This window comes from Triticum urartu, chromosome 1A (genome assembly GCF_056163025.1).
Source record: "Triticum urartu cultivar PI428250 chromosome 1A, HENAU_Tu73, whole genome shotgun sequence".
NCBI classification, from domain to species: Eukaryota; Viridiplantae; Streptophyta; class Magnoliopsida; order Poales; family Poaceae; genus Triticum; species Triticum urartu.
The window spans coordinates 366,924,436-366,940,856 of NC_141873.1; the positions used below are offsets into that span (position 1 = coordinate 366,924,436).

General features: G+C 45.6%; 1 protein-coding gene across 1 annotated transcript; it reads left to right on the plus strand.

Moving 5' to 3' along the window:
* Positions 1–8,991: 8,991 nt before the first annotated feature.
* Positions 8,992–10,054, plus strand: LOC125533579 (heavy metal-associated isoprenylated plant protein 44-like). Its single transcript, XM_048696985.2, has 2 exons — positions 8,992–9,336; positions 9,476–10,054. Exons 1-2 carry the CDS (start codon positions 9,151–9,153, stop codon positions 9,875–9,877), a joined length of 588 nt encoding a protein of 195 aa, XP_048552942.2. The 5' UTR covers positions 8,992–9,150; the 3' UTR covers positions 9,878–10,054.
* The last annotated feature ends 6,367 nt before the right edge of the window (positions 10,055–16,421 follow it).

Genomic DNA, 16,421 nt, shown 5'->3' on the forward strand with positions numbered 1-16,421 from the left:
CACCGTTGCGAAAGTTCTTCGTGCCGAGACACCACGTGATGATCGGGTGTGATAGGTTCTACGTTCAAATACAACGGGTGCAAAACAGTTGCACACGCGGAATACTCAGGTTATACTTGACGAGCCAAGCATATACAGATATGGCCTCGGAACACGGAGACCGAAAGGTCGAGCGTGAATCATATAGTAGATATGATCAACATAACGATGTTCACCATTGAAAACTACTCCATCTCACGTGATGATCGGTTATGGTTTAGTTGATTTGGATCACGTAATCACTTAGAGGATTAGAGGGATGTCTATCTAAGTGGGAGTTCTTTAATTAATTTGATTAACTGAACTTAAAATTATCATGAAACTTAGTAACTGATTAGTATCTTGCTTGTTTATGTTTGATTGTAGATAGATGGCTCGTGCTGTTGTTCCGTTGAATTTTAATGCGTTCCTTGAGAAAGCAAAGTTGAAAGATGATGGTAGCAATTACACGGACTGGGTCCGTAACTTGAGGATTATCCTCATTGCTGCACAGGAGAATTACGTCCTGGAAGCACCGCTTGGTGCCAGGCCTGCTGCAGGAGCAACGCCGGATGTTATGAACATCTGGCAGAGCAAAGCTGATGACTACTCGATAGTTCAGTGTGCCATGCTTTACGGCTTAGAATCGGGACTTCAACGACGTTTTGAACGTCATGGAGCATATGAGATGTTCCAGGAGTTGAAGTTAATATTTCAAGCAAATGCCCGGATTGAGAGATATGAAGTCTCCAATAAGTTCTATAGCTGCAAGATGGAGGAGAACAGTTCTGTCAGTGAGCATATACTCAATATGTCTGGGTATAATAATCACTTGATTCAATTGGGAGTTAATCTTCCAGATGATTGCGTCATTAACAGAATTCTTTAATCACTGCCACCAAGCTACAAGAGCTTCGTGATGAACTATAATATGCAAGGGATGAACAAGACTATTCCCGAGCTCTTCGCGATGCTGAAAGCTGTGGAGGTAGAAATCAAGAAGGAGCATCAAGTGTTGATGGTCAACAAGACCACTAGTTTCAAGAAAAAGGGCAAAGGGAAGAAGAAGGGGAACTTCAATAAGAACGGCAAGCAAGTTGCTGCTCAAGAGAAGAAACCCAAGTCTGGACCTAAGCCTGAAACTGAGTGCTTCTACTGCAAGCAGACTGGTCACTGGAAGCGGAACTGCCCCAAGTATTTGACGGATAAGAAGGATGGCAAGGTGAACAAAGGTATATGTGATATACATGTTATTGATGTGTACCTTACTAATGCTCGCAGTAGCACCTGGGTATTCGATACTGGTTCTGTTGCTAATATTTGCAACTCGAAACAGGGACTACAGATCAAGCGAAGATTGGTTAAGGACGAGGTGACGATGCGCGTGGGAAACGGTTCCAAAGTCGATGTGATCGCGGTCGGCACGCTACCTCTACATCTACCTTCGGGATTAGTATTAGACCTAAATAATTGTTATTTGGTGCCAGCGTTGAGCATGAACATTATATCTGGATCTTTTTTAATGCAAGACGGTTATTCATTTAAATCAGAGAATAATGGTTGTTCTATTTATATGAGTAATATCTTTTATGGTCATGCACCCTTGAAGAGTGGTCTATTCTTATTGAATCTCGATAGTAGTAATACACATATTCATAATGTTGAAGCCAAAAGATGCAGAGTTGATAATGATAGTGCAACTTATTTATGGCACTGCCGTTTAGGTCATATCGGTGTAAAGCGCATGAAGAAACTCCATACTGATGGACTTTTGGAACCACTTGATTATGAATCACTTGGTACTTGCGAACCGTGCCTCATGGGCAAGATGACCAAAACACCGTTCTCCGGTACTATGGAGAGAGCAACAGATTTGTTGGAAATCATACATACAGATGTATGTGGTCCGATGAATATTGAGGCTCGTGGCAGATATCGTTATTTTCTCACCTTCACAGATGATTTAAGCAGATATGGGTATATCTACTTAATGAAACATAAGTCTGAAACATTTGAAAAGTTCAAGGAATTTCAGAGTGAAGTTGAAAATCATCGTAACAAGAAAATAAAGTTTCTACGATCCGATCGTGGAGGAGAATATTTGAGTTACGAGTTTGGAGTACATTTGAAAAATTGTGGAATAGTTTCGCAACTCACGCCACCCGGAACACCTCAGCGTAATGGTGTGTCCGAACGTCGTAATTGTACTTTACTATATATGGTGCGATCTATGATGTCTCTTACTGATTTACCGCTATCGTTTTGGGGATACGCTCTAGAGACGGCCGCATTCACGTTAAATAGGGCACCATCAAAATCCGTTGAGATGACACCTTATGAACTGTGGTTTGGCAAGAAACCAAAGTTGTCGTTTCTGAAAGTTTGGGGCTGCGATGCTTATGTGAAAAAGCTTCAACCTGACAAGCTCGAACCCAAATCGGAGAAGTGTGTCTTCATAGGATATCCAAAGGAAACTATTGGATACACCTTCTATCACAGATCCGAAGGCAAGACTTTTGTTGCTAAATTCGGAAACTTTCTTGAGAAGGAGTTTCTCTCGAAAGAAGTGAGTGGGAGGAAAGTAGAACTTAACGAGGTAACTTTACCTGCTCCCTTGTTGGAAAGTAGTACATCACAGAAAACTGTTTCTGTGACACCTACACCAATAAGTGAGGAAGTTAATGATAATGATCATGAAACTTCAGAACAAGATACTACTGAACCTCGTAGATCAACCAGAGTAAGATCCGCGCCAGAGTGGAACGGTAATCCCGTTCTGGAAGTCATGATGCTAGATCATGATGAACCTACGAACTATGAAGAAGCAATGGTGAGCCCAGATTCCGCAAAGTGGCTTGAAGCCATGAAATCTGAGATGGGATCCATGTATGAGAACAAAGTATGGACTTTGGTTGACTTGCCCGATGATCGGCAAGCAATTGAGAATAAATGGATCTTCAAGAAGAAGACTGACGCTGACGGTAATATTACTGTCTACAAAGCTCGACTTGTCGCGAAAGGTTTTCGGCAAGTTCAAGGGATTGACTACGATGAGACTTTCTCACCCGTAGCGATGCTTAAGTCTGTCCGAATCATGTTAGCAATTGCCGCATTTTATGATTATAAAATTTGGCAGATGGATGTCAAAACTGCATTCCTGAATGGATTTCTGGAAGAAGAGTTGTATATGATGCAACCAGAAGGTTTTGTCGATCCAAAGGGAGCTAACAAAGTATGCAAGCTCCAGCGATCCATTTATGGACTGGTGCAAGCCTCTCGGAGTTGGAATAAACGTTTTGATAGTGTGATCAAAGCATTTGGTTTTATACAGAATTTTGGAGAAGCCTGTATTTACAAGAAAGTGAGTGGGAGCTCTGTAGCATTTCTGATATTATATGTGGATGACATATTATTAATTGGAAATGATATAGAATTTCTGGATAGCATAAAGGGATACTTGAATAAGAGTTTTTCAATGAAAGACCTCGGTGAAGCTGCTTACATATTAGGCATTAAGATCTATAGAGATAGATCAAAACGCTTAATTGGACTTTCACAAACAACATACCTTGACAAAGTTTTGAAGAAGTTCAAAATGGATCAAGCAAAGAAAGGATTCTTGCCTGTGTTACAAGGTGTGAAATTGAGTAAGACTCAATGCCCGACCACCGCAGAAGATAGAGAGAATATGAAAGATGTTCCCTATGCATCAGCAATAGGATCTATCATGTATGCAATGCTGTGTACCAGACCTGATGTGTGCCTTGCTATAAGTCTAGCAGGGAGGTACCAAAGTAATCCAGGAGTGGATCACTGGACAGCGGTCAAGAACATCCTGAAATACCTGAAAAGGACTAAGGATATGCTTCTCGTATATGGAGGTGACAAAGAGCTCATCGTAAATGGTTACGTTGATGCAAGCTTTGACACTGATCCGGACGATTCTAAATCGCAAACCGGACACGTGTTTACATTAAATGGTGGGGCTGTAAGTTGGTGCAGTTCTAAACAAAGCGTCGTAGCGGGATCTACATGTGAAGCGGAGTACATAGCTGCTTCGGAAGCAGCAAACGGAGGAGTCTGGATGAAGGAGTTCATATCCGATCTAGGTGTCATACCTAGTGCATCGGGTCCAATGAAAATCTTTTGTGACAATACTGGTGCAATTGCCTTGGCAAAGGAATCCAGATTTCACAAGAGGACCAAGCACATCAAGAGACGCTTCAATTCCATCCGGGATCTAGTCCAGGTGGGAGACATAGAGATTTGCAAGATACATACGGATCTGAATGTTGCAGACCCGTTGACTAAGCCTCTTCCACGAGAAAAACATGATCAGCACCAAGGCTCCATGGGTGTTAGAATCATTACTGTGTAATCTAGATTATTGACTCTAGTGCAAGTGGGAGACTGAAGGAAATATGGCCTAGAGGCAATAATAAAGTTATTATTTTTTTCCTTATGATCATGATAAATGTTTATTATTCATGCTAGAATTGTATTAACCGGAAACATAATACATGTGTGAATACATAGACAAACAAAGTGTCACTAGTATGCCTCTACTTGACTAGCTCGTTAATCAAAGATGGTTATGTTTCCTAACCATGAACAATGAGTTGTTATTTGATTAACGGGATCACATCATTAAGAGAATGATCTGATTGACATGACCCATTCCATTAGCTTAGCACCCGATCGTTTAGTATGTTGCTATTGCTTTCTTCATGACTTATACATGTTCCTATAACTATGAGATTATGCAACTCCCGTTTACCGGAGGAACACTTTGGGTACTACCAAACGTCACAACGTAACTGGGTGATTATAAAGGAGTACTACAGGTGTCTCCAAAGGTACATGTTGGGTTGGCGTATTTCGAGATTAGGTTTTGTCACTCCGATTGTCGGAGAGGTATCTCTGGGCCCTCTCGGTAATGCACATCACTTAAGCCTTGCAAGCATTGCAACTAAATGAGTTAGTTGCGGGATGATGTATTACAGAACGAGTAAAGAGACTTACCGGCAAAGAGATTGAACTAGGTATTGGATACCGACGATCGAATCTCGGGCAAGTAACATACCGATGACAAAGGGAACAACGTATGTTGTTATGCGGTCTGACCGATAAAGATCTTCGTAGAATATGTAGGAGCCAATATGGGCATCCAGGTCCCGCTATTGGTTATTGACCGGAGACATATCTCGGTCATGTCTACATTGTTCTCGAACCCGTAGGGTCCGCACGCTTAAGGTTACGATGACAGTTATATTATGAGTTTATGCATTTTGATGTACCGAAGGTTGTTCGGAGTCCCGGATGTGATCACGGACATGACGAGGAGTCTCGAAATGGTCGAGACATAAAGATTAATATATTGGAAGCCTATGTTTGGATATCGGAAGTGTTCCGGGTGAAATCGGGATTTTACTGGAGTACCAGGAAGGTTACCGAAACCCCCCGGGAGCTAAATGGGCCATGATGGGCCTTAGTGGAAAAGAGAAGAGGCAGCCCTACATGGGCTGCGCGCCTCCCCCTTCCCCTAGTCCTATTAGGACTAGGAGAGGTGGCCGGCCCCCTCCCTCTCTTTTCCCCCTCTGCGAATCCTATTCCAACTAGGATTGGGGGGGGGGGGGAATCCTACTCCCAGAGGGAGTAGGACTCTCCTAGCGCGCCACACCTTGGCCGGCCAGCCTCCCCCCTCTAGTCCTTTATATACTGAGGCAGAGGCACCCTAGAACACACAAGTTGATCCACGTGATCTATTCCTTAGCCGTGTGCGGTGCCCCAGCCACCATATTCCTCGATAGTACTGTAGCGGAGTTTAGGCGTAGCCCTGCTGCTGTAGTGCATCAAGATCGTCACCACGCCGTCGTGCTGACGGAACTCTTCACCGACACTTTGCTGGATCGGAGTCCGGGGATCGTCATCGAGCTGAACGTGTGCTCGAACTCGGAGGTGCCGTAGTTTCGGTGCTTGATCGGTTGGATCGAGAAGACGCACGACTACTTCCTCTACGTTGCGTCAACGCTTCCGCAGTCGGTCTGCGTGGGTACGTAGACAACACTCTCCCCCCTCGTTGCTATGCATCACATGATCTTGCGTGTGCGTAGGAAATTTTTTGAAATTACTACGAAACCCAACAAAGACAACATACATCTCATCAAAATATCGAACGAATACCAAATTCACATGACTACTTATAGCAAGACTTCTCCCATGTCCTCAGGAACAGACGTAACTACTCACAAATCATATTCATGTTCATAATCAGAGGGGCATAATATGCATAAAGGATCTGAACATATGATCTTCCACCGAATAAACCAACTAGCATCAACTACAAAGAGTAATCAACACTACTAGCAACCCACAGGTACCAATCTGAAGCTTTGGGACAAAGATTGGATACAAGAGATGAACCAGGGTTTGAGATGAGATGGTGTTGGTGAAGATGTTGATGGAAATTGACCCCCTCCCGATGAGAGGATCGTTGGTGATGATGATGGTGATGATTTCCCCCTCCTGGAGGGAAGTTTCCCTGGCAGAACAGCTCCGCCGGAGCCCTAGATTGGTTCCGCCAAGGATCCGCCTCGTGGCGGCGGAGTTTCGTCCCGTGAGCTAGCTTATGATTTTTTTCCTCGACGAAAGACCTCATATAGCAGAAGATGGGCATCAGAGGGCTGCCAGGGGGCGCGCCCAGGGGGTAGGGCGCGCCCCCACCCTCGTGGATGGTGGGTGGCTTCCCTCTGGTACTTCTTTCACCCAATATTTTTTATATATTCTGAAACTTGCTCCCGTGAAGTTTCAGAACTTTTGGAGTTGTGCAGAATAGGTCTCTAATATTTGCTCATTTTCCAGCCCAGAATTCCAGCTGTGGCATTCTTCCTCTTCATGTAAACCTTGTAAAATAAGAGAGAGTAGACATAAGTATTGTGACATAATGTGTAATAACAGCACATAATGCGATAAATATCGATATAAAAGCATAATGCAAAATGGACGTATCAGCCAGCAACTATACCCACATGCAGCAGGGCTACGCCCAGACTAGCACGTAGTAGATCTACATCCAGACCGGCATGGGTACACTAGAGGAGGGGGAGGAGGACAATGAAGACGATAATCCGGATGATTTTGCAAGCGATCTGAAGAAGAAGCATAGAGGAGAAAGTTTTAACATGCTAGAGGACGAGTTGTTGTGCGATGCATGGTTTGCCACTAGCCTCGATCAGATCCATGGCACGAAGCAAAAGGGCTCAAATTTTCGGGCCAACATTCACACAAGCATTTCGCGCCCCACTCCGACGCGTTCATCCGCAACCCTGAACCAAAGTCCTTCAACCATCGATGGGACACCATCCAAGAGGCTGTGTCGGAGTATTGCAGCCACTTGGTGCATCTCATCACACGGTGCCCTAGTGGTGCCCAAATCACCGAGCAAGTAAGTTGATTTGGTCAGATATGCATAGTTTTGTAGCCGAATATGCATAGTTTTTCTATTACTAGCCGAATATGCATATTTTTGTTGATTACTAGTAGGGTATGCATAGTTTTGTTGATCACTGGCTGGATATGCATAGTTGTGTTGATCACTAGCTGGATATGCATAGTTATGTTGATCACTAGCCGGATATGCATAGTATTTTTATCATTGGTCGGATATGCATAGTTTTGTTGACAATATTTATTTTTTGGCCTTCTCATGCGTGTAAAGTGTTCAAGAAGTTGGACCAGAAAACTTCACTGTCATGCATTGCTAGTTGAAGTTGAATGGGCAATCGAAGTGGAACCTATTCATAGCCAAGAACGCCGCACAGGACACCAAGGAAGAAATCGGTGGCCCAACCGACCCAACAAAAGAACCGCTCAAGAAGATTAGAAGAGGGTGTTGGGAAAAGAAGTGGGAGAAGGAGAAGGCAAAGCGAGAAAGGTGCGGTGGTGAAGATGATAGAGAGGTTCGAGGACATCTTGTCCAAAAAGGAGGAGGCATACGTCAAGCGCTCGGACATCAAGGAGGACAAAAAGGTGGAGAGGTTCAAACTATTAATGAAGGCGGCCGGGAAGAAGCTAGCGCTCGAATAGACAAGAGCCATGAACGAAGAGAAGAAGGTCATGGTCGAGGAGAAGAAGGCAATGCTAGAAGAAAAGAAGGTGAAGATCGCAGTCGATGCGGACACAAGGATGATCGTGGAAGCCATCCGCTATAAGATGTTGCAGCAGTAGAAAAATGAGTTGGAGGCGGCGGGCAAGAAGGATGAGGAGGCGGCGGAGAAGAAGGTTGCATACGCGGCAGCGACCGCACCTTGAGCGTGGAGGATCGGAATTATTTTGCATGAACTGCCGGACTTATATTCTTTTATGATCGGGCATGTAAAAGCTTGAGCATACTTGCCTCTTTTTGATTGTGATTGGGTATGTGATCGACGCGCCATGGACCAGACTTTATTTAAATTTAAATATATCCTTTATTAATGGACGTATACGGAATAGCATTGGATGACCACCTTCCACATCTGTGTCTCCGAACTGATCCCTTGTTCGCGGATTGGCGTGGAAGAAAATTTACGGATCGGGGTTGCATATGTCCTAAGGAAATCCTGCATGAGGCAATTCCTTCGTCGGTAAGTATATGTATGTGTTTTAATTTCGGCTAATCTCGAGTTATTTTTAAATAAGGATCATTGCTTCTTCTGGATCGACTAGTCTTTCTTCTTTCTGAAGAGAAAAAGGACAGCTGCATGCATGCGTACTCGTATTATTTGTTTTATTTATTATTTCGCCAAAGGCATTGTCGTCTTTCTGCTGCCTCACACATGCAGACCTCCCTCCTCGGTTTTACATTACACTGCAGATGAAACCTACCCGCATTTTCTTAAGAAATCCCTCCATATTGTTGCATGTGACACCAACAACTGAAGCACCCATTGCTCGATGAGATCAGAAAGGAATTGGCTTTTGGCTGTCCGTCCGAGCCGACACTCTTCAGTTAAGTAGATCCCAGTGCGGACTGCTTGCGGAGCCCCAGTGCCACGCATAGCTAGCTAGCTACTCGATCGAGCTGCAAGAGCTTCTTGATCGGTTGTTGGTTCATCACTTGGATTGGATCTCGCACGACACACGCGTGCACTCATGGCGGACCTGGTCTCCGACGTGCTCCTGTCCTTCTTCTGCTGCTGCTTCTACCCTCCCGGGGGGCACCACGACACGCGACACTACCGCGGCCACCCGGCGGGCAGAAGCTCCGCGCATCGTCACCACCACGGCGCCGCGGGTCGTACGGTGGCCAGTCGGAGCAGACCGGCCCTGTCTCTCCAGGTTCACCCGCGTGCTTGTTGTCCTGTTTATATATACTACCCATTCGTTTCTTTGCATTTCCATCCCGGTGGAAACCGATCGATGGCCGGCAGCCGGCAAGCTACCTGACCGGCACAACACTTGCATTGCATGTATCCAGACGGTGGAGCTCAAGGTCCGGATGTGCTGCGACGGCTGTGAGCGAGCCGTGATGCAGTCTCTCGTGAACCTCCGAGGAGTGGACAGCGTGGAGGTGGACGCTGGGACGGGGAAGGTGAGGGTGACGGGGTACGTGGAGCGGGGAAAGGTGCTGCGGGAGGTACGCCGCCGGAGCGGGAAGAAGGCGGACTTCTGGCCGAGCGGCGGCACGCCGCTGCGCTTCGCGTCTCCCGGGGGCTGCTTCGGCGGCAGCGAGCCGTACCGCGACACCTACAGCTACCACCGACGCGGCTACGGTGATGGTGGTGATCGTCACGGCCGCGCCCGCAGGCCTGCTCGTGGCGGCGACGCCGTCAGCAACATGTTCAACGACGATGATGTCAACGCGTGCGCGATCATGTGACGGCTTCACGAGGATATTTGTGGCAATACTTACGTGCTGCCGGTTCAACTGGCTCTAGTTTTCGTGGAAGTATCATGAATCTTTATGTACGATGAGATTGCAGTGAATCTGATCTCCTCGCCGCATGCAAATGCATTACTCCCTCCAATTTGTACTAAAGCAGCTACAAGTAATATGAACCGGAGGGATTATGTTATCTTTTTCAGTATCTTTTTTTACTGCTCTCGATTAGAGCATCTCCAACAGACGCCCAAAAACTGGGCCGCGCGTTAAAATCCGAATTTTTTGGGCGCCAGACAGCTCTAACAGAAGCTGTAAAACAGTACGCACGTAAAAAAAAAGAGTGCGTGCTGAAAAACGTTATGTAAACTTTCACCAACTGCTCTCGGGTGTGTGGCATCTTGTTTTCACCAATGCCGGATGGTCAGGGCATTTTAGGCGGCCCTGTAAACTTTCTATAACCGTTCAACTGGTTGGGGGAATGGATGTACAAACCCAACACCTGGGTTTAAATCTTTACAGAGGCGAATTTAGGTTTCTATTTATTCTTAACGATAAGGCTTTTCTGGAACTCATGCATTTATCATCGAGGACTAGGCTCAGTGCATAACGGATTAAAAAATCCTAGTAGTCATATTTAAAAGGCCGTATGCATCCTTAGTTGGTGCAGAGGCTGGGGAAGTGAAATTCTCCCCAAATTTTAAGTAAAGAGAGTCTTGGCTGAGTGGTTGGGCATGCGGTTGTGCAGCCTAGCGACCGGAGTTCAATTCCTAGAATTGACAGGTGATGCACAGGGGTTTTCCCCCGTCTATTGAGGATCAAGCTTGGTGTGTGGTTGAAACTCTCATCAAGAAATATTTGATACTCATTTAAAAAAAATTGAGGACCATATTTATCTTGGTACTCATACAAAAATGGTTGTATGCATCCCTGGTTGGTGCAGAGGCCGGAAAGTGAAAATCTCTCCCATTTTAAGACGCTGGTACTGCCTGGACAGATCTAGCGGGTGGGCATGGATCTGGGGGAAACTCCAGGCCGGCGTGGCGGCCGCAACAAAGTCGACGCCCTTAGCGCCGATTCCCTTCCTGGAGGCTTCAATGTGGATCCTACACCCTCCACCTCTGTCATGAGCGCAGGCGAAAGCCTCTGTTCCTCTGTTTGGGCGACGATGGCACTTTGGTGTCGTGTTCCTTCCTGAAGGCGTCGGCCGGGGACTGCTTAGGGTGGTGGAGTAGCTAGTAGTTCGGAGTCGACGCGAGATGGCATGTAGGTGGAGCGGTGTGGCATCAACCGTATCATCGACTATGGGTCTCGGTAGCATGGCGCAGTGGAGACTCGGCGTCCGATACACGGAGATGGACTCGCGCAGGAGGAGGAAGTTGTTTGGCGTCGTGGTGGCGTTGACGGTAGAGAGGCCTGGCAAGGTCGGTGCATTAGTTCTGCTCTGAGGACCCCATATTGATTCACTTGATGTGTGTTTTGGCACTCAACTCGCGGATTCCCGAGGTGACATTGGGGTAATCTATGTATAGGGGTTGATGCATGTTCTCGCCTTTGTTTGTCCAGTAGAAATCTTGGGGCACTCTTTGAGGTACTTTGTATTGGGTTGAGTATTATGAATCTGAAATTGTTTGATGCATATCGTAAATCAACTCACGGATACTCGTGGTGACATTGGAGTATCTAGGTGACATTAGAGTTGGTTGATGTGTATCATATGGTGTTATTTTAATACAAACTCTTGGATAGATCGATCGGAAAGGATAACTTTGAGGTGGTTTCGTACCCTACAGACAATTTTATCTTATGTTCTGCGCTAGATAGGAACTTTGGAGTGACTCTTCATCGCACGTTGAGGGATGGTTATATGATCCAATTATATTAGCATTGTTGAGAGATTGCACTAGCGAAAGTACGAACCCTAGGCCTCATTTCCAAGCATTGCAATACCGTTTGTGCTCACTTTTGTTACTTGCTACCTTACTTTTTATTGTTCCTATTACAAAAATTAATATATATTATCCATATTACACTTGTATCACCATCTCTTCACCGAACTAGTGCACCTATACAATTTATCATTGTATTTGGTGTGTTGGGGACACAAGAGACTCTTTGTTATTTGGTTGCAGAGTTGTTTGAGAGAGACCATCTTCATCATACGCCTCCCACGGATTGATAAACCTTAGGTCATTCACTTGAGGGGAAATTGCTACTGTCCTACAAAACTTTGCGCTTGGAGACCCAACACGAGTCTACAAGAATAAAGTTGTGTAGTAGACATCAACAACCTTCTGCTCCCGCCTTTTGTTTTCTGTTTTTTTCAGTTAAATAAAATAAAATGCCATGTTTATCCTGTTTTTTGGATTTTTCCATGCAATAAAAAATGACCCAAAAATAAAAGTGTTCAGAATGCCCTGAAAATTCAATATGTTTTTTGAATATTTCTGAATTTCTGGTGCAAATAAAATCAGAGGGGGTGCACCTGGTGACCATGATACACCAGGGCGCGCTAGCAACCCCAGGCGCGCCTTGGTGGGTTATGGTCCCGACGTGGGTCCCCTCACTTATCTTTTTATCCTATGTCATCTCCTATCTCCAGAAAAAAATCACCATAGCTCTCTCTCTCTCCCCCTCTCTCTCTCGCTCGTGTTCTTGCTCTCAAACCCGTGGATTTCGATCTCTTTGCTCAAAGCTCCGTTTCCGGAACTGTTTTCGGGGATTGCTACTTGGTATGTGACTCCTCCATTGCTCCAATTAGTTTTTGCTTTAGTGGTTTATATTTTGAATAATTAGCTACTCTTGGTGCTGCTATAGATGAGCTTGCATGTTGAATTCTTAGAGCTCTCAATAGTATGAATGCTTGATATGGCCTCTAGGCACCCATATGAGTAGTTGCTATCAATCTTATGAAGTTTTATCGACAAAATTTTTTATGTCCTAAATATTTTCCAGAAATTGTACGCAAATAAAATGCAATTCTTTAGGAGTTCTTCGAGGAGGAGGTCCTCGGAGGCATCATAAAGCGGTAGCTCGGTACGGCGGTCCTATGTTGAACCAAGTGCAAGCTCAATGCATGATGCCGCTATCAAATCATGCTTATGGCCGTACAATAATTTCATGGTGAGTGCAGGTATTAAGGAAGAGTTTGAGCAATATGTGCACACGCCGAGCTCGGCCCCTACATCCAAGATAAGTGCATCCAGCATCTTAACCTCACAGAAACGTTCACTAAGAAATTTAGATATCATCCTCGTGAATCTAGAGTTTCATTTAGTCTTTATGATCATCCACCTACCATGTCTCTAGATGTTTTCTATGAAGCCTGTAAAATTCCATATTAGGGTTCGCTGGACGAACCACCAAGATCTGAGTATGAGTCATTTTTAACTAGCCTTTATTACGGTGAGGATAGATCACAAGGTAGAATAAAAAGTATTTGTTTCCCTTCAATTTACTACTTTGCACTTTTTAATGGAAAATGCTTCGTAGGCAAGCAAGATTGTAGCACACTATGTGCTCCTGACTTGAGCCTCATACACACTGCTTTGACTGAAATTAAATGTTATAATCTTGGAGTAATCGTTGCACGGAGGCTACAACGTAATGCTGAGAGTGATGCACAGGGGTTTTCCCCCGTCTATTGAGGATCAAGCTTGGTGTGTGGTTGAGACTCTCATCAAGAAATATTTGATACTCATTTAAAAAAAATTGAGGACCATGTTTATCTTGGTACTCATACAAAAATGGTTGTATGCATCCCTAGTTGGTGCGGAGGCCGGAAAGTGAAAATCTCTCCCATTTTAAGATGCTGATACTGCCTGGACGGATCTAACGGGTGGGCATGGATCTGGGGGAAACTCCAGGCCGGTGTGGCGGCCGCACCAAAGTCGACGCCCTTGGCGCCGATTCCCTTCCTGGAGGCTTCAATGTGGATCCTACACCCTCCACCTCTACCATGAGCGCAGGCGAAAGCCTTTGTTCCTCTGTTTGGGCGACGATGGCACTTTGGTGTCGTGTTCCTTCCTGAAGGCGTCGGCCAGGGACTGCTCAGGGTGGTGGAGTAGTTCGGAGTCGACGCGAGATGGCATGTAGGTGGAGCGATGTGGCATCAACCGTATCATCGACGGTGGGTCTCGGCGGCATGGCACAGTGGAGACTCGGCGTCCGATGCATGGAGATGGACTCGCGTAGGAGGAGGAAGTTGTCTGGCGTCGTGGTGGCGTTGACGACAGAGAGGCCTGGCAAGGTCAGTGCATCAGTTCTGCTCTGAGGACTGTCGGTGTCAAAACCGGCGGATCTCGGGTAGGGGTCCCGAACTGTGCGTCTATTCTCCCCCGGTAACCCCCCCCGGTACTCCGGAAAATGCCTGAACCTATTTGAAACCTTTCCGATGTCCAAACATAACCTTCCAATATATCAATCTTCATGTCTCGACCATTTCGAGACTCCTCATCATGTCCGTGATCACATCCGGGACTTCGAACAACCTTCGGTACATCAAATCACATAACTCACAATACATATCATCATCGAACGTTAAGCGTGCGGACCCTACGGGTTCAAGAACTATGTAGACATGACCGGCGTACACAGTCGGTGTCTTGCCCGGTTCTTCTCTTTCGAGGACCTTCCTCGATCCCACATGGGCTTCACGGAAGCGGAGGTGCCGCCTTCCCCTCCCACTAAAGCATCAGCCTGGGGTTCCACTCAATGAGTGGCGGGGAAGTGAGTTGTCCTTGGCGCTGAAGCATATACATCCGGGGCTCCCGGCAGTTCTGTGATCGGACTGCTGGACATGAGGAAGCCCACGACCGTGTTGGGAAACGTAGCATGCAATTTTAAAAAAATCCTACGCTCACGCAAGATCTATTTAGGAGATGCATAGCAACGAAAGGGGGAGAGTGTGTCCACGTACCATCGTAGACCGAAAGCGGAAGCGTTTGACAACACGGTTGATGTAGTCGAACTTTTTCTCATTCTGACCGATCAAGCACCGAATGTACGACACCTCCGAGTTCCTCAAACCGCCCACAATCATGTGGACCACGCGGCAAAGCCTAGTCCCCTGCGTCAATTTGCATTCAAGACCCTAGCATTTTGCGGACAAGACCCTAAAGTTATGATTTCGTTACAAACAAGGCTAAATTTTGGACAAGTCGTGCAGATTTTCACTAGAAATTTCGGCAGCATAACACATGGGGAAGAATCCAAATAAACAATGGTATTTATAACTGATATATCACATATGAGAGTAGAAATACAACTTGTGTGCTTTGGCTCCTCCATCCAATACTATCAACACCAAGATGGATGATTCCTAAGAGCTACTATCGGCTCCAATGCATCCATCCTACCAACACAGCTAGCAATTCTGAAAACAACCAAGACAAACTAACAAATCTTAACAACCATGTCGAACGGCTCCCATCCATCATCATGGCCTCGGGCTTCACCACGACCCGTCCATCCGTCCTCCTTCAGTCACACCACAAGCTAAGAGCCAGCCAGCACCACCTTTTTGAGTAAAGAAATGACCCAGAACCTATGCATCAATCAGGCCCTCGCCCTTGGAATTGATGATCCACGCCACCAGAACATCACATTCAGCAGCAACCAAGAGCAGCACGACAAGCTTGGTTTTACACCATCCGTCTTCTCGTCCTCCTTGGGCTGTGGTGTAGGGCCCTACATAGGAACAGAGAGAACATGATTTTAATCAATGGCCACGTTACAATAAGTTCCCATGAAAATGAAGAATGCACAAACTGTGGATAATCCTACTTCAGCCGTTCCAACATGGCTATTATCACAAATCCCATTATGAATATATGCAGCACAGTTGATGGATCTTCAACCCATGCACTAAGGTTTCATGCCATGTGTGATTTCACTTCTATGGAGTTAGTGGGCTATAACCTCTTTTTTCCCAACAAAACAAAGTTTGTAGTACAAAACAAACTCAACTAAGTGAGACAGTATCCATTTCTTACCCCTTCCTACGGGGCTAACACCTGAACTGAACGTGTATCTCTACATACAGACCTAGGCACCCAGCACAGCAATCCCACCGGCAAGGGAGCAGGTACACATGCACACAAAAAAATTACCATGACCGTGAAGAAAAGAGTAAAGGAATGGTTTGGAATCCAGTCTTGAACCAACCCACCCATATGTGCAAACTACCAAAGCAACCCACAAAAGGACTCTTGGAAGCCAAACCCGCTCCACTCCAAGTCCTACTTCACAATCAAACTATTTGACTTGAAATGATTTGAAGCCATACGGACCAAACGCACTCCTGTAGTGGCTAGCATGCACCCCCAGGCTGTTTACATGCCTCAGCCATGTACACTTCTACTGCTTACAAATCAAAACATTCAACCTGGATTTATATCGACATGCTTGCCACCCGAATGTTAATACCAGCAGCAGACACATGGGTAATATATAGTAGATTCCCATGATCAAATTATCTATTGCAATACATACCTCGCTAGCTGGCCCTCTGTCATGACCATCTATATTAATTAACTAAAATACC

Excerpts from the sequence above, each read along its gene's own strand:
- LOC125533579 (XM_048696985.2), top strand. The coding sequence starts at position 9,151 with ATGGCGGACCTGGTCTCCGACGTGCTCCTGTCCTTCTTCTGCTGCTGC. Across the intron at positions 9,337-9,475 it reads GACCGGCCCTGTCTCTCCAG|ACGGTGGAGCTCAAGGTCCG; the intron begins GTTCACCCGCGT and ends GCATGTATCCAG.